Below are 27,932 nucleotides of genomic sequence, written 5' to 3'. Positions count from 1 at the left end.
GGTTTTTAAAGATATAAAATCATAGAATGGTAGAGTTGCAAGGAGCCAGAGGGCTATCAGATCTAACCCCCTGGTCAGTGCAGAACACCAAGTTAAACCATTACATTGTTGTCCAGTGGCATCTTGAATGTCTCTAGTGTGGGAAAGCCCACAAACCCCCTAGGTAATTGGCTCCATTGCTATACTGCTCTAAAAGTCAGGAAAATTTCCTGATGTTCAGCTGGAACCTGGCTTCCTGTGACTGGAGCTCATTATTCTGTGTCCTGCACTCTGGGATGATTAAGAGATCCTGTTCTCCCTCTTTGTGACAATCTTTCAAGTACTTGAGGAGTGCTATCATACCTCCCCTCAGTCTCCCCTTCTTGAGGCTAAACATGCCAAGTTCTTTCAACCTCTCCACACAGGGCTTTGTTTTCAGTTCTTGGATCATCCTTGTTGCCCTCCTCTGAACCTTTTCCAGCTTGTCTGCATCTTCCTTAAACTTCAGTACTCAGAAATGGACACAGATGAGGCCTGTATCAGTGCTGAGAAAAGGGGAGCTAGTATTTACACGATTTGGAAGTGATACAGCATAAAATGTAGCCTTAATGCAGCCTAAAATAGCAATTGCCCTTTTTTTGCTGCCACATCACAACTGTTGACTTATATTCAGCTTGTGATCTACAACAATTAGATCCTGTTCACTTGTGCTATTGTTGAACCAAGTATTCCTCATCCTGTAACTACGCATTTGGTCTCTTTTGTCTAGGTTCCTTGCACTTCCTAATCCAAATAATTAATTAAAATGTTGAAGAGCACTGAGCCCAGGAATGAACCCTGTGGTATCCCACTTGTTACCTCTCCACAGTTTGAGCAGATGCCACTGATGAGCACTCTTTCAGTCCTTTTCTGTAGCCAACTGTGAATCCACTTGATCATTGACCTAACTAGCCCACTTTTAACTAGTTTGCTAATCAGAAAATCCTGGTGCACTTTGTCAACAGCTTTGCTGAAGCTGAAATATATTATGTCCACAGCATTTCCACAGACCACTGGATTAAAAAATGAAATAAGATTAGTCTAGAGGATTTGTTCTTGAGAAACCCATGTTGGCTTCTAGTAATCACTGCATTCTTTTCAAGGTGTTTGCAGATAAACCGCTTTATAGCCTGCTCTAGAATTTTCCAAGGGACTGATATCAGACTGACTGCTCTGTAGTTCCCAGGTGCTTCTTTTTTCCCCCTTTTTTTGAAGATGAAGACAACATTAGCACTTCTGCAGTCATCTGGCACTTCCCTGTCATCCACAATTTCTCAAAGATAACAGGGAGTGGTTCTGAGAGTTTTTCCACCAGCTCCTTTATGACTCTAGGATGGAGTCCATCCAGCCCTGAAGATTTGAACTCATTCAATCCAATTAGATGATCCTTGACCATTTGCCTATCAATCCTAAGCTGCCACCCTGCTCCTTCAACATGTACTTCCTTCATCAGAAGGGTCATAGAGCTTCTTTTGGGAGAAGATTGAGCCAAAGTAGGAAATGAGCATTTCTGTCTGTTCTTTGTCACCTCATCATTTGGTCATCCACAATGAACAGTTGAACTCCCATTTCTTCTGGGTTTTTTTTTTACTTTAGACATACCTGAAGAAGGCTTTTGGTTGTTTTCAGCATCCCTTACTAGCTCAGTTCATCTCTAGTTCAAGCCCTCCTGATGCCATCCCTGCAATTCCATGCTTCCTGCCTGTATTCTTCCATTGCAGTCTAACCTTCTTTCCACTTCCAATGTACTTTTTGCTCATCTCTAAGCTTTTTGTGAAGCTACATGGACTTATTCTTTTGTCCTCTATGTTTTTTTTCCCTTTTTTGGAATTGTTTGTAATTATGCCTCTAGGATCTCCTTTTTTAAAAATCTCCATGCATCTTGGATTCCTTTTCCCATCGGATTTACTTGCCATGGGATTTTGCTTATCATTGTTCTGAGTTTATTAAAATTTGGCTTTCCTAAAATACAGGATACGTGTTTGGCTATACTTGGCCTTGCTTCCTTTAGAATCAAGAATTCAAGTCTGGCACAGTCACTTTCCCCCAGAGTTCCCATAGCTGTCCCTTCATCCACCAAGTCTTCCCTGTTGGTTAAAATCAAGTCAAGGATAGCCATTCTTCTAGTTCCTTAGCAGGAAGTTATCAGAAACATGTGTTAGGCATTCTGTGGAGGGGCTATGTTTGGCAGAATTTGTTTCCCAGCTGATGTTGGGGAAATTGAATTCCCCCAAAACTATGACATCATGCCTCCTTAAAACATTGGCAATTTGCTTTTCAGAAGTTTCATCCTTGTCTTCTCCTTGATTGGGTAGTCAGTAGTAGAGTCTAACTGCTGTGTTCCTTTTATACCTTGCTCCATTTATATTAATCCAGATGCTCAAAGGGACCACTAAGCTCATTCTCCTGTATTTCTGTACAGAAATGTGTATCTTTAGCATATAGTGCAGCTCCACCCCCCCTTCTGTTCTTCTTGAACAAGTTATATCCTTCAGTTATTGCATTCTAATCATGGGAGTCATCCTACCAATTTCAGTTATCAGGTCATATTAACCCTCTTCTATTAAGAGTTCATGCTGTTTGTTTCCCATGCTCTGGGCATCAGTGTATAGACATCGAAGAACACATGCTATATACACTGGCTTTCTTCCTACATTTTTTGGAAGACTATTATTGGGCACTGTCAGAGCTGCTTTTCCTGCTGTGGTGCATAAGTCTTTGTTGTTATGTCCAGGTGTGCTTCTTCTTCCTCTGTACAATTCATTTTAAAGCCCTCCTGATGAACTTCTTCATGCTGTGGCCAAATACATTCTTTCCAACCCTTGTAAGGTGCAACCAATCCCTTGCCAGCAGTCCATCTTTCAAGGAAGTGCAGCCTGTGGTCCTTGAATCCACGTCTCTCATGTTGGCACTACCTTTGTACCCAGGCATTCACTTGTTTCTTTCCCTGTCTTTTCCAATTCCAAGAACTAGGGGGATCGAAGAGAAAACTATCTAGACCCCTAACATCTTGACTTTTGTCCCTGAAACTTCAAAGTCTGATGTGATTTCTTCAATGCTCCACTTGGAAGGAAGGGATATTGTCAGTGGGCTGCATGATCCTTGGCAATCTTTCATTTATATCACTAATTTGTCCTCCAGGGTGACAGCATACCTGACGAGTCCACAGGTCTTTCTGACATACATGTGTTTCCATTCCATAGAACACGGAATCTACCACAACTAACACTTTTCTCTACTTGTTCTTACAAGTCTTGGTATCATTGCCACCATTCGACTGACCTTTAGCCTCTTGCTCAGTGTTGCATGGGATGACTTGCAATTTTTCCACACCAGGCTTCAGTCACAACCTCAAGTAACCGAAAGCTCTGTAGTTCTGCTGCTTCCGCTGGTGCAAAGTGCCTTCTAGTTCTTCTGTTCTTGTCACTCTTTCCCAGGGAGCTCCCTCCTCATTTTTCCTTCGCTCGGGATTCTCTTCTTCTGGCTCAGCATACTGTTGCACTTCTTGCTTCTGCACTACACTTAGCTGTTGCCGTTCCACCTCTCTGTCCAAAAATTCTTCATCTTCATATTCCTTTGAGGGTGGGCACTTGCTGCTCTAGTACCCTCACCTTCTCTTCCAACAGGGCTACTAGCATGCACTTGTTGCACACATAGGCCATGTTGACCTCAGGCAAGAAAACGGAAATTGCACAGACCTTGCTGGTCATCACCACTGGGGAGTATTCTTGGTCCTTATTTTCTGCTACCTTTTTGATTTGACCTTTCTGGTCCTGTTGTAACAACCAGTGTTTTCTCCTGTCTTCTCAGAACAACAGTAAATGAGAGTGTGTTACAAGGAAGAAAACTGAGGGGGAAAAGAAAACTAAGGGGGGGAAAGAAAAAAGTTAGGGAGTCCTCCTTTAATCTCCCCTGCCAAACTCCCCCGCCAACTCCTTTGAGCTCTCCCTGTTTGCATGCTCTGATTGCTTGTCCTCTGGGAACTTGGTTGCTTGGTTTCAGCTGATTCCTTGTTGTTGTTTTTCTGATGTTGCTGATACTTTACAAGATTGCTTTTTTTTAATTGTTAAATTAGTTTTAATACTTAAGCTACTGAAGGAGCAGGACATAAATGGTATCAATCAGTCCTTCAATGGGATAAAGTAGGAGATAGCACTCAGGAGAAGGCATCCCTTTAACCCACAGCACTTGGTGGGGCAACCAGGAGAATTGGCAGCCTGCACGGGGGATACTTTCTCACAGGGAGATTTCTGTATCAGTAGCTGATGATTGGGGTTCCCAAAGCAGACCTGTTCCTCACATCTCCATCACCCTCTGAAGGAACAAGCCTGGCATCACGGTGCCTTGAAAAGATCTTAGATGTGTAAGTCAGAGTGTTTATACAGGAAGGCTGACTGGGCCATGGCAGGGTTCTTCCAAGGAAGATCACAGGTCAGTTGTATTATGACTGGTGTTCTTTTGTACTGTTATCCCTGTTATTATCAGTTAATATTTATTTCTATTAAATAGGATTTTCACTTTTAAAAAATCTTAGACCTCTTACATTTATCTGACTTTACCAATCAAATTAAAAAATAAAGGAATGAATAAATGAATCACATATCATGGTGAACTGTTATGTGTATAATATTAAGAAAGAGTAATTGAATAAAAGTTTGGGATTTTATTTCTTAGTCAGTAATTTAATTAAATAATTAGCCTGTTTAATTGGCACCATGAACATGAGTGCTTTGTGAGCCATTAATGTAGAACATTCTGGGTCTACAGCTGAAGCAAAATTATCTTCACCTTATTAAATAAAGTACAAAGTTCAAAGACAAACTGTGCTGAATGAAGACATTTTAATTACAAAAATTACTATCTACCCTTAAATTCAGGTAAATTATTGCGAAGGGAGAAGAGAAAATCATTAAGCAAGCGAATGGGGAGAAAAAGATACTGATTAATTAGCAATGGCATTTTCAACCACTGCTTTTAAGACGTCTCTCTTTCACTCCAGCAATAACAACAAAACCCTGTTACATAAAGACAAAGTAAGATCTCAGTCCCAAACATTTACACATTCAGTTCTAATGGAGTGTTGCCACAGAATCAATGCAATTTCACCACTATTCTATTATTTGTGAATCCTTGGCGCACTTCCAAAATTCTTATCACCTGAAGTTTTCTCTCAACTTTAGAGTTTCAAATTATCTGCTCTTGTTTCTGAAGTGGAACTGATGCATTAGGGATTCTTCATGGGTCTATTTGTGTCCAAATCTGGTACAGGACATTGTTAATTGGCACGGTTGCTGCAATTTTCATTTCCTACAGTTCATTTATATCTTCTCCCCTTCTGCATCATCAATGTACAATGTGAAAAAAGAGACCCTGATGTGAGCATATGCATGCATGACAGCATCATGATTGTTCTCCCTCCCCAGTGTGATTTATCACTGCACATGACACATATCATGAACAAAGACACACCAATATGAAGGAACGGAATGGTATGGCAAATGGCATGCTCCCTGTTTAGAGTTCATTTTGGAAATTCCCCTGGCTAAATTGTCCTTCAAGAGCAGTGGGGTGCAAGGCAGAGTGAACAAGGAAAGTGAATACGGTATACAGAAAGTATTTTCGTATCTATTGGTGAGATTATTGCATCGCTATCATCCTTTCCTAACACTTATGTTCTGCCACTGGAAGTCGTAGAGGGTTTTCCAAGCAAAGCTAAGTGCAGGATGCAGGGGTGGCACATACCTAGCACTGATGAGGTTGCACTAACACAATGGCGCTTTCCAGTATCACACCTTACACAGCATTGATCTACTTCCCTCTACTTCCCTTAATACCTTATGGATGAATTGTGAGATAGAACCATGAGGAAGAAGCATCTACAGTGCTCAGGCAACATATGAAGTACCTCACAGAAAGCACATTACAAATGGAGAGCCAGTGTGGTGTAGTGGTTAAGAGCATGGGACTGGGATTCAGGTGATCCAGGTTCTAGTCCCCGCTCAGCCAAGGAGCCAACTGGGTGACTTTGGGCCAGTCACAGACTCTCAGCCCAACCTACCTCACAGGGTTGTTGTTGTGGGGATAAGATGGGGAGGAGAATGATGTAAGCTGCCTTGAGCCCTTTGTAGGAAAAAGAAAGGATATAAATAAAAAAATAAATAAAAATGTGGAAGGTTTAAATACTTTTCCAGTGTTACTTGGGAAGGATACTTTGGATCATGTTCTAAAGGGTCCTGCCAAATTTTACTCCATGCTTCCCCAAAGTGGTGCCTCCAGTGTGGCACTGGAGAAGCACTGTGATCTGATAGTGCGAGTGTTGAACTGGGGAACGGGGAGATTGGGGTTAGAGTCCCTGCTAGGCTATGAAGCTCACTGGCTGACTTTGGCCAGTCACAGACCCTCAGGCTAACCCACCTCACAGGGCTATTGCTGTGAGGATATAAGGGAGCTATGCAAACTGTCTTGGGTTCCTCACTTGAAGAAAAGGCAGGATAGAAATGAAGTGTAGCAATGTAACAACAGATGTCTCAGGTTTCAAAGTTCATCAGCCCCAACCAGCTTGGCCAATGGTCAGAAATCCTGAAAGTTACCGTCCAAAATAGCAGGGGACACCAAGCTGGGAAAGGCTGTTCTATGCCCTTGGTGTCAGGACTATCAACTTCAGGTGGCATGAAATGTGAAAGATCCTAGGAAATGATTTCTGCATGGCTTGACTTTGCATACATGAAGACTCCCTCTTCTTCTCCTGCTCATGGAATGGAATGCAAAAGAAGACTGGCCATCAGCAGAAAATGGAAGCTCTGAGTGGAAAAAAGAAGAGTACCCCTTCCAGGAGGATATTGACAAGCCTGTTGCCTTTCTGCCTTGTCAGCGCTTCTTGGCCTTGTGCTAATGTGGTAGTCATGAATATCCTGTTACAGAGAGGTGTGGACAAAGCCAAATGACAATCAATGCCCTGCATCTTTTGCTGCCAGAATCAAGCTAATGAACATTTTAAAGAACTGGCAAAGAAGCAAACGCTATGTCAGGAGATTACTGAAAAGAACAATAAAATAAACAAGCTGAAAACCTGCCTGCAAAACTGACTCTCAAAGACATTCATTTAACCTTCCTATGGCCTTGATGCTGTTGTGCCATTTGTTAAAAACTGCTTGTCAGTTGAGATCAACATTGATAGACAGTTTAGTGATGCTATTTTGATTGTTTCTTTACTCTGAACTCAACATGATGACCAAAGTCATTACAACCTCCCCATCTCTGCTTTTTCCACTCCTGCTTCCTTACAATTATGTTTACAGAGGTATGATCCACTGACAGGTATTGGGCCAGCTGAAGTTAAGTACTTTTTAATTGACTTCAGTGGGAGAATTAAGTATGTGCTTCCACTGAACCTTATCAAAAGTGCTTAATGGATGCTGGATCGTGCATTTTCAGTACAATCCTAAGTGAGTGCTGGTGTGTGTGTGTAAAGTAACAGTACATCCTCAACTTCCAAAGCCCTGCCTCTTTCCATCAGCTGGGATGGGATAATGTGTGCATTGAAAAGGACAAATTACCTTTTTCTTTTTAGTCATACACTGGTCCCAATGTGCAGGATATTAGTTACTCCAGTTTCAGGCTGAGGCAGGGGCTAGCTTGGGGCTTACTCATGGAAAAAAGTGTTTTGGACGCAAAGATTGGAGGCTGCCTCCATCCATCCCTGCCTGCCCCATCCCAGTCCAAGGCCTGGAGGTGCCTGCTGCCAGCAGAAACACACACAGTGGTAGTTTTATGCCCAGAGAGTGTTTTTCTTGGTGTAACTCTACAGCCTTTGAGGTAGATGACACCTTTCTCTGGGAAAGGAGCTCCTCTCTGTCTCAGCCTAGTCAACCTCATGGGTTGGTATTACTGTTGTTTTTAAAATTAACCATTTGTAATAAATCCATCTTTTGATTTCCCTCAGTCCATCATTAAGACAAATGGCATTTCAAGACAGACTATGGCTTCCTAGGTTCTGTTGTTGGCATCGAAGAACATTAGACCCAGTGGCCAATTCTGGCACTACAGGAGCTCCAATCCAGCCCTCCGGAGCTCATCAGAAGTTCATGCTCTTTTCCCCGGGCCACATTCCCTTTGTCTCAGCCACAGCAGTCTCCCAGATTTTGTGCAGTATTTTTCTCATTCTGCAAGGTTGGGATGATTCATCTTCATTTCTGACAGAATGGTCTTACTCTTACCAGTCGAAATGTGCTGGTAGTTTTGGGCTCTGCCCCTTTGACCCTTGATCCTGCCCACCACTGGAATGTGAGGGCTTCTCAGAAATGGAATTCAGCTCTGGAATGCCGTACAATTCGTTCATGTATGGAATGGAGACAGATTCCATATCTCTGCCATAGAACATGCCTTTAGATATGCCTCCGGTATAAAAACTGCTTCCACATGTTAGCAAGTGTCAGTGCGGAAGGCAATTCTGTGGTAAATATCATACATACGTGTGATATATGTGGCAATATCGTATGTGGCAATCCTGCATATGATTTTGTCTACTTTTTCTTTTTCTTTCTTTGCTATGGGAACACCAGCTGGAAAGCCATGACCGATCATAGATTCCCAGTCTGTGCAAATGATTTAAATGCACACAGATGCATTTAAATTCTTTGGAAATTGTTTCTGGTGAAAAAACCAGAAACAACTGATAATGGATCCCACTAATAATGGATCCTCAAGTCTGAAGTTCTTATTCTTTAGTGAGGGCTTCTACATGCAGAAGAATTTAGGGATGTGATACTTAAGTGCAGAAACCACAATTGCTGCTTTTGAGCATGGGGAAGAATTTGTCAGTATATGAGAGGCTTTTGGGTAGTGCTATGCTGAATATTTCAATCCTTCTATTTGGCAAAATGAGAACTCTGGCAAAAGAGGCTGGGGAAGTGAGTATTTCAACAATTTTCTCCTTGGGATGAAGACAGGATTTTTGCTTGCATTTTTAAGTGTAGAAAGTGGCTGAGGGAGCTTCTTTCTATTCTTTTTTAATTGCAGTAGCCCAGGACTGTTTATGAAGAGGCTTCTCCTGCCTGACAGCGCTTCCTGACCTCCATGAGACCACGTGACCTTGCCCTTGCTCACAGGCATTCAAGAAGTACACTGGGGCTATAGAAGCATCTCTGCAAGGTGAGGACAAACGGAGCTTTTAGAGTTTAGAAAAGTTCTGTTTTTGCTTGCAGCAGCACAGGACTCTTTGCAGAAAGCTTTCTGTTGAGGGGCATTCAGGAATGCGTGCTGGGTTGGAAGCCTCTCTGCAAAGAACACAGCCCTGCTCCAAGTAAGAACAGGATTTTCTAAATGTCCCATTTGTTCTTGCTTACCACACCCTGAGATGTCTTGGAGAAAGGCTTCTGCAGCCCTGAAGCTCTTCTTCAATGCATATGAGAGAGGGTGACATCCCGTGGTCTCATGGGAATTCAAGAATTGCTGCTGGGTTGGAGATTCTTCTTTGTGAAGAGTCTCATGCTGCTGCAAATGCACAGAGCATTTTTAAAGTTAAAAAGGAAGAAAACCCTTCATTCATCTCCTAAACCTGTGGAAATGCTGGCAAATGTCTCCTTTGCAGAGAAAGGAAAGAAAGGGGTTTGGCACAGCAGTGGTTTCAAGGTTCTTTGACACTTTCACCATGCTTAGGTTCTGCACTGGAAACTGTGCTGAAAGTTGTCTTAAGTTTAAAAAGTACAATTTTGAATGTGCCAGGTAGTGATCCAAGTCCCTTGGAAAAGTCAGTGAGCAGACCCCGTCCCACTCCCACCTGATACAACATGAGTCAAGAGTTGCATGCATGGGGCCCAATTCCCAAGATGTTTCTCTGTTAAAAAGGGAAAAGCTAAATATTGTTCATATCAAGTTTATGTGAGAACGGCCCTCTGTCCAGACCATGTGTGAAACCAGTTACATTGTGGGCATTGTGAAAAGGGGCATATGACAGTGTCTCCAACTTGGAGGTTTGGTTGCTGCGCCAATTCCAGTCAGATAATGAAACAATTAAAAATGATGAAGCTAAAAATAATGCAGAATAGGTCATTTCTCATGATCATAAAGCCATATGGTAACTTTAAGGAACCATAGGAGCATAAGATGCTGCCTACAGAAGGCTCAGGGAGCTGTCAGTGCCCTGATCTGCCTGGGTCAGTATTATCAGCACTGAGTAGTAGCAGCTCTCCAGGTTTTCATGCAAGATCCCTCCTCGACCTACCTGCAGATGCCAAGGCTTGAATCTGGGACCATCTCCATGTCAAAGAGGCCCTGCACCATTGAGCTCCTCAGTACCTATCATGTATTAAGGCTGAGACCAAAAACTCACCAGGCCATGTAAGAATCTTACAAATATTACATTTAATATTTAGCAAGATTTAAAAATGGAACCTAGGCCAGGAGAATCTAACACTCATATATCACCATTCCTTTTTGCCTATGATTGATTGAAATTACACTAACTTGGGCAGCCACTATCTTTCTATAATGGATGTGGTTTTGTGCCATAAAACACAATGTAAGAGGTAAACATTGATTTTTCCATGTTATAAAAATAACCCCAAGCTCCTATCAGAATAAAGCAAGTAAGTGAATAAATAATTTAGAAGACTGTGAAAACTGTATGCATAAGAAAACATTTCTTAAAATACATATATTCAAAACTACCGCTAATGACAAGAATAATAATGAATATCTACCAAGTGGATACTTACATTTGCCAAATGTGCTAACTCTATCTCTAGAAATGAATCTGATGTTTTGGGCTCAGGTCTTATGGTGACCACAATGATTTTGGAATTGACAATGGTGTAATTTCTGAAAAGCAAACATTGGAAACACAATCATGAATAAAACCATAATTTGATGCAATAGAGAAGTATGAAGAGTTTGAAAAGATGCCTAGTTAGATGAGAATTTAAATTAACACCCTCCTCCCCTCACACACAATTTATTGTAAATGCAATTGTCCCTGCTATTAGACAAGTTAAGGATTAAAGCGAGCCATTGTACTGTTCCAAGTGCCATTCCTTAGAAATGATTCATTGATTAAGAAGACAGATTGACAACAGAAACCTTCAAGCAAACCTTTAAATGGCTATACATTCATTTATCTCAAGGTGAACCTCATAGGGCTGTTTTACACAAAACAAAACCTATTTCTTGCAAAGTTCTGGCATGGCTGTTTTGCTGACTGCTAACTGAAAAAGTTAAGATGGATGACAGCAATGAGAGTTTCCTCAAAATCAATTTTTCTGATATATAACCAGACAGACTTTAACATCATTTTGTTTCATATATGAATGAGCAACTGCGTTGTTTGAAAAATATCTAAGGGGTCAATTCACAGATGTCTTCCACTGGTGCAGTCCCACTGGTTTCCTCTGGGATTCATATTGTAAGGTCAGGCTTGATCTAATGCCCACTGCTGTCACTGGGAGAGTTAATAATATCAGGGTTTTTGTCTTTGGATTGGTCCCTTAGGCAACAATCAGCACAACATGTATACTGGACTACCCAATTTGTTTTAGAGGCGCTTTTGTGCAGAAAGTATTTTGAGGGTAGCAGCTGTAATAAGTTACTTTAAAGAGCCATTAGCTCACATTTTGCCCTTTTAATGCTTCCTGCAGTTGATGCCTGGGGGTGCTTTGAGGCAGCAGTAGTTACTTAGGGGGCATCATTTCAAAAACTGGTTGGGAAGGGGGCATTAATGAGATTTCAGTAGAAGCGGGGCAAAATTGGAAGGTATTTTTAAAGTTCTTGATAAAGAAACCAAGGCCCAAACATTCTTTTAAAAATAGGGATACTGTTCCCAAAATATCTCTAATATGGGTTTCTTACTTGATGCTGGTTTAGTCACATTTCACATTATGCTTGTTGTATTTGTTGTGTTTATTTGTTATGTTTAACAATGTTGTAAGCCGTCCCGAGATGTTTGTTAAGGATGGGGTAAAAATACTGTAAATAAATAAATAATAAAAAATTCTGCATTCCTTGACATTTGTACTAGGAATTCTCCATTGTTTCATTATTTACTTCCAAACTCTATGGATATGCTGCTGGCTAAAGATTTTAGTACCTTTACTTTGCATTCTTCTACCTCCCTGTACATCACCGATGCATTAGTGAAAATGGATAAACAATGCAATCACAGGAATTATTGATGTAATCACAGCCATTATTGTACCACAATTCTCTGTGTGCTGTGTTTTATTGCTGGGCAATAGTTTCAGAAAATGTGCAACAACAAAAAGCAAACTTCTTGTGGGTATATACACAGTTAAATCAAGTTCATTTTGGGTGGTATTTTACTGATGTACAGGGACACATGGGTACATCAATAAAACACTACACAAAAAGGAATCTGATGAAATCATATGTATGATTCTATTATGATCCTTCTGTGAATGGAAGGATCCTTCCATTCACAGAAGGGACAGAGATGTATCATAAGCTCTCATGCAAGAAAGATGATTTGCATCTACTTCCTTTTCCCCTTGCAGACCCAAGTTCCACCTCCCAAACTCTTCTGGAGGGTATCCCAACCCACTGGAGCAGGTTTTTAGTGGGCACAGGAGAGCTGCACAGGGAAGCGGGATAGTTAAAATTACTTCCCTACTTCCATTGCTGGGGTATAGCTGATCCAGTGTCTTATCTGCATATTTATTAATACACATGTAAGCATCATTAATATGAAGATAGTAGCAGTGAGTTACAAAGTGAAGGAATGGAAAGCTAAATGAAACTGTTCATGCTCCAGTTCTGCAAGTAATCGTACACATTTTCCTAGTTCAAGCAGGATTCAGGTGCAGTGGAATGTAGGTCAGAGTCATCTAGAGGATCAGTTCGGAAACAGAATGGGGTGGAAGAACCCTCTCATCATTAATGTTGAATATCTCATACAGGCAGTATAAAATCTGTAACAGTGAATCAGTGATTTGACTATAAATTCAAGTCTTCCTCAGGAATAATTATTTATAGTCTGAAATATATTGGGAAAGATCTGTGTCCTTTAAATGGTGCCCCTGTAGCTTGTCCAGGCAGCAGCAGAGCAGGAAGTAAAGATACTTGCTAGTACAAGCATTTGGCATTCCCATTATTCTTTCTGTGCTTCCAGTACTGATCTATTTAGACTAGTCACAATCAACATGAAAACTGGATTGCAACTTTCAGGCATACCCATGCAGCAGCATCTAATGTTCCTAAACTCCTAATTTAAGTGCTCTTACGTCAGCTTTCCTGTGCTGGTTATTTTAGAGCCCGTTACACTGTTTTCTATAAAACCCTTATATATAGTGATGGTGTCACAATGATGCATTTCATGTCATGATAGAGATCATGCTCATAAGCAGAATCCCAATGAATACCAGTTGCTGTGATGACAAAGTTAAGGGGTATCACCCTCAGGCGCAGCAGTGGGCTTCCCAGAGGCCCTTGACTACCCTCTCTGGGAAATAAGATGCTGCACTATGAAACTTTGGTCGGATACAGCAGGGATATTGCTATGTAAAATCAAAGACTCAAATAGCTATACATTGGGTTTATATGCCTGTATGGTATCTTCATCTTTCTCTAAAACATGCACTGTATTTTACTGAACGTAAGAGAACAAAAAGCAAGCAAGCAAACAAACAAATGGTCAAACAGACCAGAAGACAGGAAGCTGAGATTCCGACATCATCAGTAGGAGTAATTATGCTTTGATAACACTGACAGAGTATCCCCAGACAGCAAGTTTATTAGCTAGTATTTATTGGTTCCTCACCAGCTGGGAAATTTTGTATTTGTTGTGTCTCAGTCTGAGTCTGATTGTTGCAGGAGAAACCAGAATTTAAAATGAAGTGAAAAGGAGAAAGAAATGAACTTTTTTTAAAAGTATTTTTTAATATTGCCATTTCCAATAGTATCAAAATAAATTGAATGACTCAAAATCTCACAAGTCTGTATGGGTTCCAGGGCTCTAGACCTTCTCCATTCAGTAAACACTTTGCAAAATCTTTACAATGTATTTTATTTCTCCTGCTGAATCACTGGAAATAAGCTTTGCTGTTATCCTATTTTGAACTAGTTGCTCCTCTTTCCAGTAATAGTATAAATTATTGTTCTGCATTCCCCCAGAAAGTCAAATAAACATCTGCAGTAGGAGATTTTTTAAATGATAAAAGGCATTTTTTTCAAGGCCATATGTAGAGGCCATAGTGAAAGAACCATTAGTATTATTATGAATTATCGCATTGAAATCTCTATGTACTGTGTAGAAAGTGTTTTGGAAAGCGACTCAAAAGCAAACCATAAACAGCAGAGCACAAAAGCAGATTGGATGACAATGTCCACAGATTTCCTCATATGTATCATGTGGGACATAAAATTGTCCAATTAGCCTTTAAAATTTCAACCAGTTCTGTTCCATTTGGCTGGTTATGTGTCATGTCAAACTTTATGACTGAGTAATGTGTTCCACCTCAGACTGCTCTGGATCCCATATCCTTATGAATCTGGCCCATTTGTCAAAATTCTTAATGCACACTCCTAGCCTTGCTGAGTCTTACTCCGATTTTAAATAAAGACTAACATTTTAGTTATTCTGGAGGAATTTCTGTTTAATGAGCCTCCACTTATTGTTTATGAGTTTATGAAATGCCTCAAGACACTTCTGGCATCAAACTTGTGTTAAACAGGAAACAAGCCTGCAATGATTGCAAAAACAGAACCTGTGAGCTCAGTGATGCATTGGTAGGTACAAATCATGCCATGCTTCAATACTTTCAGGATTCATCTACATTTGTCCTGTTGAGGGGAAATACACAGAGGAGTTGATGAAGGAGCCTTGGCTTTCTAGACAGGGAAGTGGATGATAGCATCTAATTCCATGCTTGTTTATGCAGGGAAACCATCAATTACACTCAGTGAAAGCTTTTCCCAAGTAAGGGAGGTGATGGGCAGAGGCTATGTCAGAGTGAGAGCTAAATAAAGGCAGTATGTGTTATTGTGTCATCCAGTTCCTAGATACAATTATGCTGGTGGAAGCAGTTGTGCTAATGAAAGTTTTCTTTATTGTCTGTCTGTACTTGTAGCATTTCTGTATCACCTTATATCAAAGGCTTTCCAGTTGGTTTACAAAAGTGAAAGCCATGAAATAAAACTAATAGAAATACAAAGGGCCTAAAGAAGAGAAAAAAGAAGCAGATAAAAGCACAATTAAATGTCAGAGATTTTAAAGTATTCATAATGTTGAGATGTTTTAAAATGCACATTTGTTTAAAAATGGTTGCACAGTGGCTAAAGCACATATTTCCCAAATAACATATTCCTTGACCACCAATTTCCTGCATAAACCTTCCCTCACAGGCCTCAAAAACTGAGGAAAAAGTAGGGGAAGAATGGTCAGGAGACCATGTCTGTAGGAGTGTTTTGGTAGCCGGGCAAGGGTGAAACATGCCCTAAGACCAGAAAGAGAACCCATTCTTCCTCCCTTTCTAAGCATATGGAGCATCTTATCTCCTGGGGGGCCCTTGATATGGACCCTTCACCAAAAGAAACAGAAGACAGTTCTGAGATGTCTTGTGAATCCAGGCTACAAGGCCTAGGAAAGATGTTGCTCTGCATGAAGATAGAAAAAAAAAATCCCATATGCTTGGGTAATTAAGTAGTCTTCTTATTAAATGGATCAATTGAGTTGAGATGCATGAATATGTTTTCACCAGTATAGGGAGGACCAGAGATCTCTTCAAGAAAATTGAAGGGAACGTTTCATACAAAGATGGGCATGATAAAGGACCAAAATGGCAGGGGCCTAACAGAGGCGGAAGAGATTAAGAAGAGGTGGCAAGATTACGCAGAAGAACTATACAAAAAAGAACTTAACGCCCCTGAGAACCACAATGGGGTGGTCACTGACCTCGAGCCAGACATCCTGGAATGTGAAGTCAAATGGGCCTTAGGAAGTCTGAGCAACAACAAAGCTAGTAGAGGCGACAGTATTCCAGCTGAGCTATTCAAAATCTTAAAGATGATGCAGTAAAAGTGCTACACTCAATATGCCAGCATATTTGGAAAACTCAACAGTGGCCACAGGATTGGAAAAGGTCAGTTTACATTCAAATTCTAAAGAAGGGCAATGCCAAAGAATGTTCAAACCACCGCACCATTGCACTCATTTCACACGCTAGCAAAGTTATGCACAAAATCCTACAAGCTAGGCTCCAGCAGTATGTGGACCAAGAACTACCAGAAGTATAGGCAGGATTCCGAAGAGGGAGAGGAACTAGAGATCAAATTGCCAACATACGCTGGATCATGGAGAAAGCAAGGGAGTTCCAGAAAAACATCTACTTCTGCTTCATTGACTATGCTAAAGCCTTTGATTGTGTGGATCACAACCAATTGTGGCAAGTTCTTAAAGAGATGGGAGTACCAGACCATCTTATTTGTCTCTTGAGAAACCTGTATGCAGGTCAAGAAGCAACAGTGAGAACTGGACATGGAACCACTGATTGGTTCAACAACCTCAGATGTGCAGATGATACCACTCTAATGGCAGAAAGTGAAGAGGAACTAAAGAGCCTCTTGATGCGGGTGAAGGAGGTGAGTGCAAAAGTTGGCTTGAAACTCAACATTAAGAAATCTAAGATCATGGCATCTGGTCCTCTCACTTCCTGGCAAATAGATGGGGAAGAAATGGGGGTAGTGACAGATTTTATTTTCCTGGGCTCCAAGTTCACCGCAGATGGGGACTGCAGCCAAGAAATTAAAAGATGCTTGCTCCTTGGGAGGAAAGCTATGGCAAATCTAGACAGCATACTAAAAAGCAGAGACATCACCCTGCCAACAAAAGTGCGTATAGTCAAGGCTATAGTTTTCCCAGTTACAATGTATGGCTGTGAAAGTTGGACCATAAGGAAGGCTGAGTGCCGAAGAATTGAGGCCTTTGAATTGTGGTGCTGGCAGAGACTCCTGTGAGTCCCTTGGACAGCAAGGCAATCAAACCAGTCAGTTCTAGAGGAGATCAACCCTGACTGCTCTTTGGAAGGCCAGATACTGAAGATGAAACTCAAATACTTGAGAAGGAAGGAATCCCTGGAGAAGAGTCTAATGCTGGGAACAGTAGATGGCAAAAGAAGGAGGTGGTTAGATGGAGTCACTGAAGCAGTTGGTGTGAGCTTGAGTGGAGTCCAGGGGATGGTGGGGGACAGGAAGGCCTGGAGGAATGTTGTCCATGGGGTCACGATGGGTCGGACATGACTTCGTGACTAACAACAACAACAAGCCACAGCTTGTCATGTCAGTGCAGCCTGGAAGGCTGTGGTTGTGCCATTGGTTATGTGTGGGTGATTGCCTGGGTTTGAAGATCAAAGCAAGCTGCGACAATGGCTATGGCTTGACTATTCTGAATGGCCACCTGCACCCCACTGGTTCTTCAGTGGTGGGCTGTTCGAATATGTGGATCAGCCCATTGCTGAAATCATATGCTCATGTTGCACTGATGGCAGCATGTTGCAGTTCTAAAAACCTGTGGCCTGAGTGTGATTTTCAAATTACTTATTAGTTTGTATACTGATAAGATGAATGTCTCCATTTTAGCTCAGGACTGCAGAATACTGCAGGTACACCCAGCAGAAGTTATTTTCTTTATTAGATTTATATCCCACCTTTTTTCTTACAAAGGACTCAAAGCAGCTTGCATCATACTCCTTCTCTTGTTCTCAGTCTTATCCTCACAACAACCCTGTGAGGTAGGTTGGGCCGAGTGTCTGTGACTGGCTCAAAGTCACCCAGGTGGATCCATGGCTGAGCGGGGACTAGAACCCAGATCACCTGAGTCCCAAGCATGTGCTCTTAACCACTACACCACACTGGCTCTCATTTAGATTGAAAACAGGTGGATCCCAAAACAGAACGAACTGTCCATTTAAATAAGGACCACATCTGTGGTTTACCTATTTTTTAAATTAGCCTTTAAAACCAGGGACTGCCAACTTCAGAAGCATGGGGGTACAGACATACCCTAGAATTCTCAAGTCAGGAGTGTCTGTCTGTCTTTTCTCAACTCAGTAGCGCCAAGTGGAATATGCCAAGAATGTGCAATGGCATTCTTTCACCATTATAGAGCAACAACCAGTGCCTGGCAATGATTTCTCAGGACCAATTAAAATAAGAACACTGGTCAAACTGTCTTTTTGATTCAGATGCACTCACACACATACCTTAGTGTTTGCCTAAGTCTTACTTTCATTCTCATTTTCTCTCTTCCTCTCTTGCACTTTCTCCCAGTCTCTCCCTCCCTCCCTTCACAATACTTTTCAGCTATATCTGACTTGCACCTCATTTACGTACAAGAAGGTATTTTTGTTCAACATCCAAGGAATGCCTTCCTGTTCTGTTATCTGCTACTGCCTTCAACAGCTGCTGCCACCCAGACTACATTGTTCCCTTTCCTTCGTTTGCCTTCCCCTTCCAACCCACTTCCCCAGACACTCCAGAGACCATTTTCTCACCCTGTTTCTTTCACTCCACCCTTCTCTGACTCTGTTGCCCACTCACTTCAGACTGGTGCTGATCCCAAAGAAGGGTGGCAAGGCAAGCAGGGTAGACTTCTACTGGTGAAGGGGGTCTGTGGAGCAGGAAGAGGGGGTGGGGACAGGAAAAGCATATGATGCTCCTGATTTGGCTCTTGGCTATTCCTGCTCTAGGCAGGACTCTGAGAATGCAAATGAATATGTAGTGATTGCTATCCACCTTCTCTCCAACACTCCTAGAGGCATATGCTCAAGGCAATACAGATCTACACTGGCTTTCAGAGCTATCACTTACCTTAAGGTGGGCAAGATAAGTTCTAAGTTTTTGTATAGTACTGCTCCAAGCACAAATACAGTGGACTCATCTAGTTCTAAAATGAAAAGGGGAGGAGGGAGAGACAGAGAAAAGACAACATGTACATTAAATGTGCTGCCTTTTCAAGCCATTCCAACTTAGTCAGCACACAGGTACGTCGAAAGGTATATATCATTGTGAAGCATTTTTATCTTTAAGGAAATCATCATTGCAACATGAAATATATTTCCCCACATTCTGTCATAAAAATGTAATATGATATATTAAACAAGAGAAAAAACTCTGTACAATTTGAACATCTCTCAAGATTTAGGGCACTCAGAAGACTGGCTGTTTTGTGAGATTCATTATTTGCTACTAAACTGTGCCAGCATTTTGTGATATATTCTGCCACGATCATGAAAGATCCAAGTTACTTATTTTTAGAGTCCCTCCCCCTCAACCCCACTTTTACACCAAAGAGGAGAGACTCTCCATTGCAATTATTTGGCACTCCAGTAGTCTAATTCTGGTGTCACAAACTAATGTCTTTGGCTTTGGGTAAACTTACTTAAGTAGCAGGCCTCTGCAGTAATACGAGAGAGATGCTGGAGAGAGATGCTGGGTCACACAAGAGGAAGCCCAGATTTGCCACAGAGATAAAATGCCATCCCTATTTCACATGTTTGTTGCATGCACATAAAAAGGCGTGATTCATTCCCATCGGGAGAGGGGAGTCTGATAAGGGTCATAAGAGCTCTCCTCCTCCTCCCTCCTCCCAGCTGCACCCCTTGCAAGGATGCATTAGAGAGTGCAGATCTCTGCGGACTCTGCAGCGAAAGGTTGTTGCACGGCCATTGCATTGCAGTGGGCCGACCCTGTTCCCTCCCCAGAGGCCCGATGGGGAAGCTGCTGATCTGCATGCACCCACATCCTTAACTGAAGATCACCAGTGTGCTCTATGGTGATCTCTCCTCACATGCAGAAAGGGTTTTAGTGAAGGCCAGGCATGGATTGATCCCAGAATGTGTAAACCCACAAGGTAAAGCAGAGACACAGCTCCAGTTTCCTGCAGTTGCTGGTGCTGCGTGCACAGAAGTACAGGGCTAATTCATGACACTCTATTCCCAACTGCTGCTATTGCACTGCTCTCACGTTTATTCTTAACATCATTTTCCCTGCTGCTGCAGAAACATAGGTGCCAGTGGAAGCCTTTATAGCTGTAAGAACTACAGTAGGAGACCATACAGAAGAAACAGTTATATCTCCTTTGCAATCACACTCCACTTTATACAAGAGATGCAGGGGCAAATGGAAATAACAGTGGGATTCTTCTAGAGGTGGCCTCCTCCTGGAGGTGGACTTGAGGCTGAGCCCCACACCCTAGAGGAATGCCAGAAGGTCTGCAGGCCATATTGAAGAGCTGGTGTGCCTGAATAGGCTGGCAGACTGGAGATTCTATACTCTTGCTTCACAGAGACCTGTCACATTATAAAAAGAAACAAATGGCTGCAAATAGAAACCAATATGGTTTCTTCTTCAACAACCACCTCTTCCTCTTGCAAAATGAATTTGTATGAAAGGAGTCACTCTAAGACTGGAATTTAGGTGATCCAAAATACTAGTAAAAGAAACATACAGTCATACAAGCTGATGCTATCATACTTTCCATTCCAAACCCCTCACTGTGTTCTTGCCCTGAAACAATATAAGGTTGGGATGCTTTTTGCTTTTTACCTGCTGACATAGGGGTGAAGATATTTTTTGGAATGACAACCCTGTCTTCTGAGTTTCGTGCCCAATCAACCATTCCTTTCCTTCCTTTCATGGGGAAATTGATGTCCGTTAGAACTGATGCAGCAGGCAGCTTCTGAATGCTGGCCACTATGAAGACAAAGTATACAGAAACAAAATCAACTATACTTCACAGTACATCATTAAGAGAAGATCATACTAGGAAAAGGAAATATAATGTAACTTCTGGGCTCTGAGGAAAAGTGGTTAATAAAATGGTTTATAAGCATGTATCTATAACAATAAAAGAAGAACTGTGTGTGCACATGTTCACCTGTCTGTCTGCCAGTCCGCCAGAACCATAGTGCCAAGAGCATGAAACTTGGCACCTGAAACTTGGCACACATGCTTGGAGCTCCCTAAGGGTGTACACCTTGGAGTTATTTTGTTTTGTTTTTAAAATGCATTACTAATTTTAATTAATGTTCATGGCTCCAGAAAGCCAGCAGTAACATCTTTGGCCACTAAGGGGCAGAGCATCCCTAGTCAGTACATAGAGCCTGAAGCCAGGAGAGATTGAGCAAAGCTCACCCCTTTCCTGTGCATGGCAGCCCCCTGGAGGAAACATGAGGGAAACAGCAACATTCTCCAAAACATTTCTCTGAAGTTTATTCTGACTCATTCCTCTTTGAATTTTCATCCTGGTTTTCAAGTTTATTAAAACTTCATACTTTCAGTTTTCCATTTATTCAAACTGTATACAGTGCTACCTCGGATCATGTATGCCTCGGTTCCTGACCAAATCGGGTTGCAACCAGAAATTTCAGAAAAAATTTGTCTCAGGTCATGAACTCCACATTGGGCGACGATCATGGTCATGGTTGGGCAGGGAGATGGCCACGATTGTGCTGGGGGGGGGGGGGGGGGCGGAGATCGCCACGATCTTTGTTACATTGTTGTTCTTTGTCACTTTGTTTCAAATTTTTGTGATAAAAAATGGTTACAGAATGGATTAACCTTTTATACATTGAACCTTATGGGGAAATTTGACTTGGCTCATGACCAGAATCATGGAACGGATTAAGTTTGTGAGCCAAGGTACCACTGTAGCTTCCTGGCATTGGCTAAACTGTGAAGATTTTGTTTGTTTGTTATAAATACATGCATTTCAAAATGCACATTTTTAAACTTGATCACAAACATTCCTGTTCATGCATGAATTCAGGATAGGGATTATAAGTGGGGCCTGTTCACATGCTTCTGTTATCTCCGTAGACTGGAACGGGCAGACCTCTCCTTCAGGGGTCTCTAAGGGTGCCCCACCCTGCCTAAGGGAGCAAGCAGGCATGGCTTCATTCAGTGTCCAGTGTGTCCACGTCCACTAGCTGCATAGCTTTGTTCTGTCAAACTAAGGGCTATTTCAGCCTAAGAGAAGCCAGATTCTGTTTCCTGGTTTCAAATTAAAAAATGAGAACATACATCACACAATCTTATACCTGTCTTCTCAGAAGGAAACCCCACTGAGCTCAAAGGGACTCACTTCTGGTGAGTGTGTATAAGGTTGCAGCCTTGAACCAAGAAGTTGACAAGCTTCTGCATGCCTTGATTCTCTCACTTATCAGCCACACTCAGCATCTTAATAGGGATTATTCACCCTGTTGGCTCATGCCCCAAAATTCACATGGAAGGACATAGTGGAACTGTGTCTACAGAGCATATTCTGAACTGATTAAAAATGACAGAACTAGGAAGAGGATGTTGCAATTGCTTGGGGAGATATAACTTCTAGAACCAGACTAATGAAGCAATAACCATGCTGCTCTCCCTTGCATAGGCATAATAAGATTTGAAAACAAGGCCCATTAAGTAGATTGACATATTAGCAGCCTGTATTCTGTTTCTGGACAAAGCAAAAATAGAACCAGTATCTCACAAGCCACTTTCCATTACTCGTCATTGTGAAATGTAATTATTACCATTTTATTACTCTTTTTGCTTAGCACATTCACTGAACAAAGTGTTATAGAGACCTTATTGCTTTCACCCTCACAATGACCCTTTCAATCAGGAGCTGATATTCTTATTTTACAAATGAGGAAATGAGAAGCGGTGAGCATGTGAATTGCTCAAGACCATTATTATTTATTTTACTATTTATTATCATATAGCACCATCACTGTGTATAATATTTGACTTACAGTAGATCCATGACTTAGCTGGAATATAAATTCAGGTTTTCCCAATGTCCAATGGACTATACTGGTTTGCTAATAATTTCTTCTTCTTCTTTTAAGCAATGCAGTCCTGTGCTTGTTTATTCACATATAAGTCCCAAAGGTCCAGTTCAGATGTGACTCAGCTGTAATTTTTTTGGAACCATTGTTTGCTGAACAAGCTAAGAGCTGGCTTAAGGGATATCAGGTTATTTTGCCTGATGCTGGGTTGTTTTCTTCCTATCTCATCTGTCAGTGCCCAACCATAACTACCAAACCCTTTACATTCCACACAGTCTGGTGAAGTGGGATTTTGCAGCCAGTTCTCTTTCCATTGGTCCACAGCAGAAATGGAGTGGGGAACACAGAATTGTTCAGTTGCTCTTGCCATCCACTCCCAGCCAGCAAAAAACTCTTCGGAAAGTTCTCCTTTCCCTCTGTTTATGGACAATGCCATTCACGCTAACAGACCTTGTTGGTACCCCTTTCCTCCCAACCTTCATGAACAAAGGCACATCTTTTTGCATGTGTTCTGCCTGCATATCTCTGCACTCCGTGTGTAATTTGGTAGAAACATCCCCTGGCTCTTGCTTCCCGCAGAGGTGACAGGTCAGCCGTAGAACATTACATGTTGTCACTCTATGTTCAATCACCTAGCTTGAGCTCCGAGGAGAGCTCGCTTATCTGCTCACACTTTTGGTAATCTCATCCTTCCAAGACCTATAAAGGGAATTTGCCTACATACTCCCTCCAAATCACCCTGCAAAATCACATGCCTCTCCCCCTGTAACTGTGACAGGAAAACCTCTTGGATCTGTGAATAGGCACTCAGCTCCTGCGGTGAAACCATGTGGCACTTCAGGCACTCTCCTGAAGTGCCACTGGAAATGACCTGTTTTTCTCATGACTACTGACACTTGAACAGAACTGAACTCAACACCCAAAGTCCCTAGAGCCAAGGCAGACTCAAAGCCTTCTCAGAAAGCATTGGACTCCATCTGCACCCGCTCTTCCAGTAAAGACAAACTCCCACTGATAATAAACACTTTCCCAGTGAGTGAGCAGAACAGGGCAGCATACAGCTTGCTCAGAACAAAGGTATGCTTGGAAGGTCCATCCATCATTAGATACAGCTGAATGCTCCTGGGCAACTTTAATCCCTTCCTCCATACTGCTATAAACCTAGTCAGCTGGGCTGAAAAGGAAAGCAATCAGCAAGGAGGCAGGTGGAGAAAGGAGCTTGTTGCCAGGCAATGTGAAGAGGTTGGTGATGTCTGTGAAATTACCAGTGAGAATCTCTTAGTCATGTGAGCAGTTACCTTTCACTCTTTCTTTGCATCTATGTAGGCAGGCAGGCAATGAGAGTGGAGGCATGTAACAACCAGGATTAACCAAAGTGCCAAGACTGGACTTACTGACAAAACATAGTTAGTCCAACATGAGATTCACGAAACGTGCTCAAAGGCCTGGTTCACATGTCATGAGATCCCACATTTTTTTACATTGTGGGTTGCCATGGACAAGGCAATGACTGGGTTCACTCAAGACAGCAAACCCCCCAGTTCACAGTTTTTGTTTTTTTAACCATATTTTATGTCTGGATTTGGTCAATTTCAGGGCTCTCCCTGCTGACCAAGATCCAGAATAACAGCCCTGGTAGTTGCAGGATTAGTCCCAGACTCTACTGCAGCTGCCAGGTGAGCACCACCTGGCAGCCCTGGGACAAGAGTTATATAAGAGCAGGCTCTTCCCTCCAGAGGCTGCCTCAGTAATATTGGTCTTTAGTGTCTGAAGAGCTTCTCTCTGTGGGCTTGTGTCCTTCCTCAAATACCCATTCCTTCTTGTACTTTTTCTGGATCCTGACTTCTGGTTTGTTTTTGATTATGCTCTTGCTTTTTGGTCTGTTTTGTTTGCTGTTCTGGCTCTAACCTTGACTTGTTTTAGATTTTGACTTGGATTTGGTTTGGATTGTTGACTGGACTCTGGCTTTATGCCATATTGACTGTATTGCCTGCCTCCTGGTGCTTCTGTCTAGTTTCCTGCTGCCTATATGCTGGACCTTACAATCTGACAGAAGATCAAGTGGTTTCTACGTTATGGTATTTTCCATCTCCTCTGCTTAATTCTCCCATTGTTGGCATGAAATGCATCAGCTGCCACATCTGACATTCAGTCCAAAGTTGCATTGCACTGCACCCTACTTAAATCACCTGCCTTTTTGTCACTGGTCTACCCATCTGTTACTGGGCACAGGAAGACAGTAGAGACTACACAGCTGGAGTGGCTCCTAGATGTGGCCACTCTTTCCAGAGGGTTCTGTGATAGTTGCATACCAGGACTGTGGAAACCACAATCCTGGGTTTAGACAACATGGCAAGTCATAGTGGTATTGAAAACCATAAAGCAAACCATTCTAAAAACCAAATTTACCACGATGAAATACCACAACTTGGTTCAGAAAACATGTTCAGATGAGCAATGGTAAAAAACTACTATAGTTTGTCATTTTGTCTGAACCTAGTCAAGTGATGAGTTCACATGACATGAGAAGCAATGGTATTGTCCAGACCCAGTTCTGGAATTCCTGAATGGTAGGATTAGGTTTCTGAAACCACAGAGACACTCAGTGGTTTCCATGCTTCATTGCCATCTTCAGTTGTCTGGACTTGGGATTGCCATTTTATCCTTGTTGCATGGAAATGTCTACTTCTAGCCTTCAATCTCGATAGCCCTCAATCTCCTAGCCATAGTCATATCGTTGCTCAATTTATTTGCATTGGCTGAGTGATATGTCCCTCTCCTGGTTTACTTTTGGAGAAAGGGATACAGCACAAAAATACATAGAGGGAGAAAGCAGGAACTGTAGCAAAACTGTTTAATTACATTTAATAATAATCTGTGAGGGTTGAGTAACTGGGAAACGCTGCAGACATGTAGATACACTGGGTTTGGGGAGGGGAGACCCACATTAGGATTGGGTCAGAGCACCAATCAGGAGGAGGTTGCTGCAGTCCCGAGGCAAAAGAGGGAAAGTCGGGGGGTTTTGCATGCAGTAGATGCATGGCGAGACTGGGAGGCGAGAAGTGGGAGCGTCTAGAGCACCCCATCTAGAAAACCACGATTGTCTGCCTGGGAAATTTGAGGAAAAATCTGTGTGCTGCGGAAACAGCAGTTTGCTGTGTTGTATGAATCCAGCTAATGTGTTGATGCTTGCTGCCTGACCACATCTCCTGCAACTGGGAATGGGTAAACAACCCAGGACCCCTGATCACGTTGCATCTGAATCTGGATCTCTGGTTTAGAATAATAAAGGGTTCTTTCTCCATCTTGTTGTGGAAGAAGCAACGCAGAGGCTTGACTTTGGATGCAAAGCTGTTCAGATGCCATGTTCCTGCTTTGGTACTTTGAAAGCAATTGGTACTAACTCACTACTTTTACAACCCACAAATTGGTGTGATGTGCAAACTGGGCCAATTTGTGCTTTATGATTCTGGTTTTGTAGCCCCAAACAAACCAAGATTAGTCAGCCTTGTTTGGTTTAGATTTAGAAACAAATGAACGTGAAACTAAACAAACCATTATTTAGTGTTACATCTGAACCAGGCTACTGTATCCATGCAGGGCTTTCTCCCTAGCAACTCTGTTTAGAAATAGACTGCAATACTAAACATTCTCATTAGTTAGTAGGCTTCACTGAATACAATATGACTTTCCTCGAAGTAAACACAGATAGGATTGTAGGATTAATTTTTAAAATTCAGCAAGCTCTCACACTCCACTTTTAAGTGAGCTGCATTCAAATACATACAGGCATATCATAGGTCTAAGAACAAATAAGGGAGATTGTTTCTAATGAAACTGCATATCTACCTCTCTATTATAGCTGTAGGGGTGGGAAATAGCAAAAAAAATAGCAATCCCTGAAAGAGGTATGCAGAAATTCTGTTTACTCATTTCCCCCTATTTATAATGCAGTTATTATCTTGAAATTACAATTTATTGTGGGTTTAGCAATCTGGGTATGATTCCATGGCAACACTGCCAGTTTCAAGCAAGATTCAGGCTCCCTCTGACAGGCCTGCGCGGCATTATTCACATTCACTGAGATGATAAACAATCTGTTCAGGGTTCCATTTCTAATGTGAGCCAGGGTGATAATTGTTTTTTGCACACTGCTTTTTTCTAATCATTTTACAGCAAGGGTAATAGAGTTCATGCCATTTGCACATTGCATCAATAGACAAGGATGTGCATAACCAATTTACTGCAAGTGCCCTGGAGAAGGGTAAAAGAGAGAGACAACAGGGACATCTCTAAAAGCAGTCTCTACAGTGAAATTACAGTAGAAAACCATTTACCCTTTCGTAAGTGGATTTTATTTCAAGAGAAATTATATTCAAATCGAGAAACAAGGAAACTTAAGATGTTAACAATGTTAGTTTTATGGAATAGATTGCTTGACAACTGACCGTTAGTTCCAAATTAACCTGATTATATATTATGCTAATTCTGTAGCAAGCTCGCTTTTCAGGCTTTTTCAGGTTTTCACTATAATATTTCAGTTTACTGGGCCGCTTTGAATTGCAATCAGTTTCTCCTGATGACAAATACCCCAGCCTCTACCTAGCTACCCACATCTCTCCTTGGCTGAAGGTGGAATCGGGCAAGGAGGCCCTCATGGACTTCTTGATCCTAGTACATATTGGCATGATCAGTGTTTGGGGCAGGGACTGCCCCTTATGGGATTGCGTTACATAACCAGCACAAGCCACCACCTGGATTCAGGGAACAGGAGGGTGGTAGCACCCAGAACTTTAAAACCCAGTAGTGGACACAAGGAAGTGATGTTTGGTGGCAAATCAGGGAATGCTTCTGTAAGAACTGTGGAGTAGTGTTCGGCAACATGGCTTAAAGGGTTAAATGTAAAAGAACTTGCCAAAAGCCTGGACTGCATACCATACGATCCCCTCTTTCGAATATTGATGAGGTCACAGCTTCTGTCACCCACACTAAGAACAGTGGCTTAGATGCTCACTCAAAAGATAAAGGCCCTCAGTCAGTAACCCACTCACAAAAATATCAGACTTGTGTCATGACTCTAGCTCTAGTCTATCAACCAGGAAACTATTGGAATTGGAAACACCCAAAGCAAGATCC

The 27,932-nt window shown here is 41.9% G+C and overlaps 1 protein-coding gene across 1 annotated transcript in view; it reads right to left on the bottom strand.

The window, feature by feature from the left end:
• Window positions 1-27,932, bottom strand: part of ADGRB3 (adhesion G protein-coupled receptor B3) — a 499,090-nt gene that overhangs the window by 210,420 nt on the left and 260,738 nt on the right. The window contains exons 12-14 of the mRNA XM_044421464.1: window positions 20,566-20,712; window positions 18,829-18,904; window positions 10,734-10,836 (exon numbers count right to left, since the gene is read on the bottom strand). Of these exons, the coding sequence (XP_044277399.1) occupies window positions 10,734-10,836; window positions 18,829-18,904; window positions 20,566-20,712 (326 nt within the window). The remainder of the gene's footprint in view (window positions 1-10,733; window positions 10,837-18,828; window positions 18,905-20,565; window positions 20,713-27,932) is intronic.

This window comes from Varanus komodoensis, unplaced genomic scaffold (genome assembly GCF_004798865.1).
Source record: "Varanus komodoensis strain SLA01 unplaced genomic scaffold, ASM479886v1 scaffold12, whole genome shotgun sequence".
Lineage (NCBI taxonomy): Eukaryota > Metazoa > Chordata > Lepidosauria > Squamata > Varanidae > Varanus > Varanus komodoensis.
This window is presented reverse-complemented; position numbering and strand designations above follow the sequence as displayed.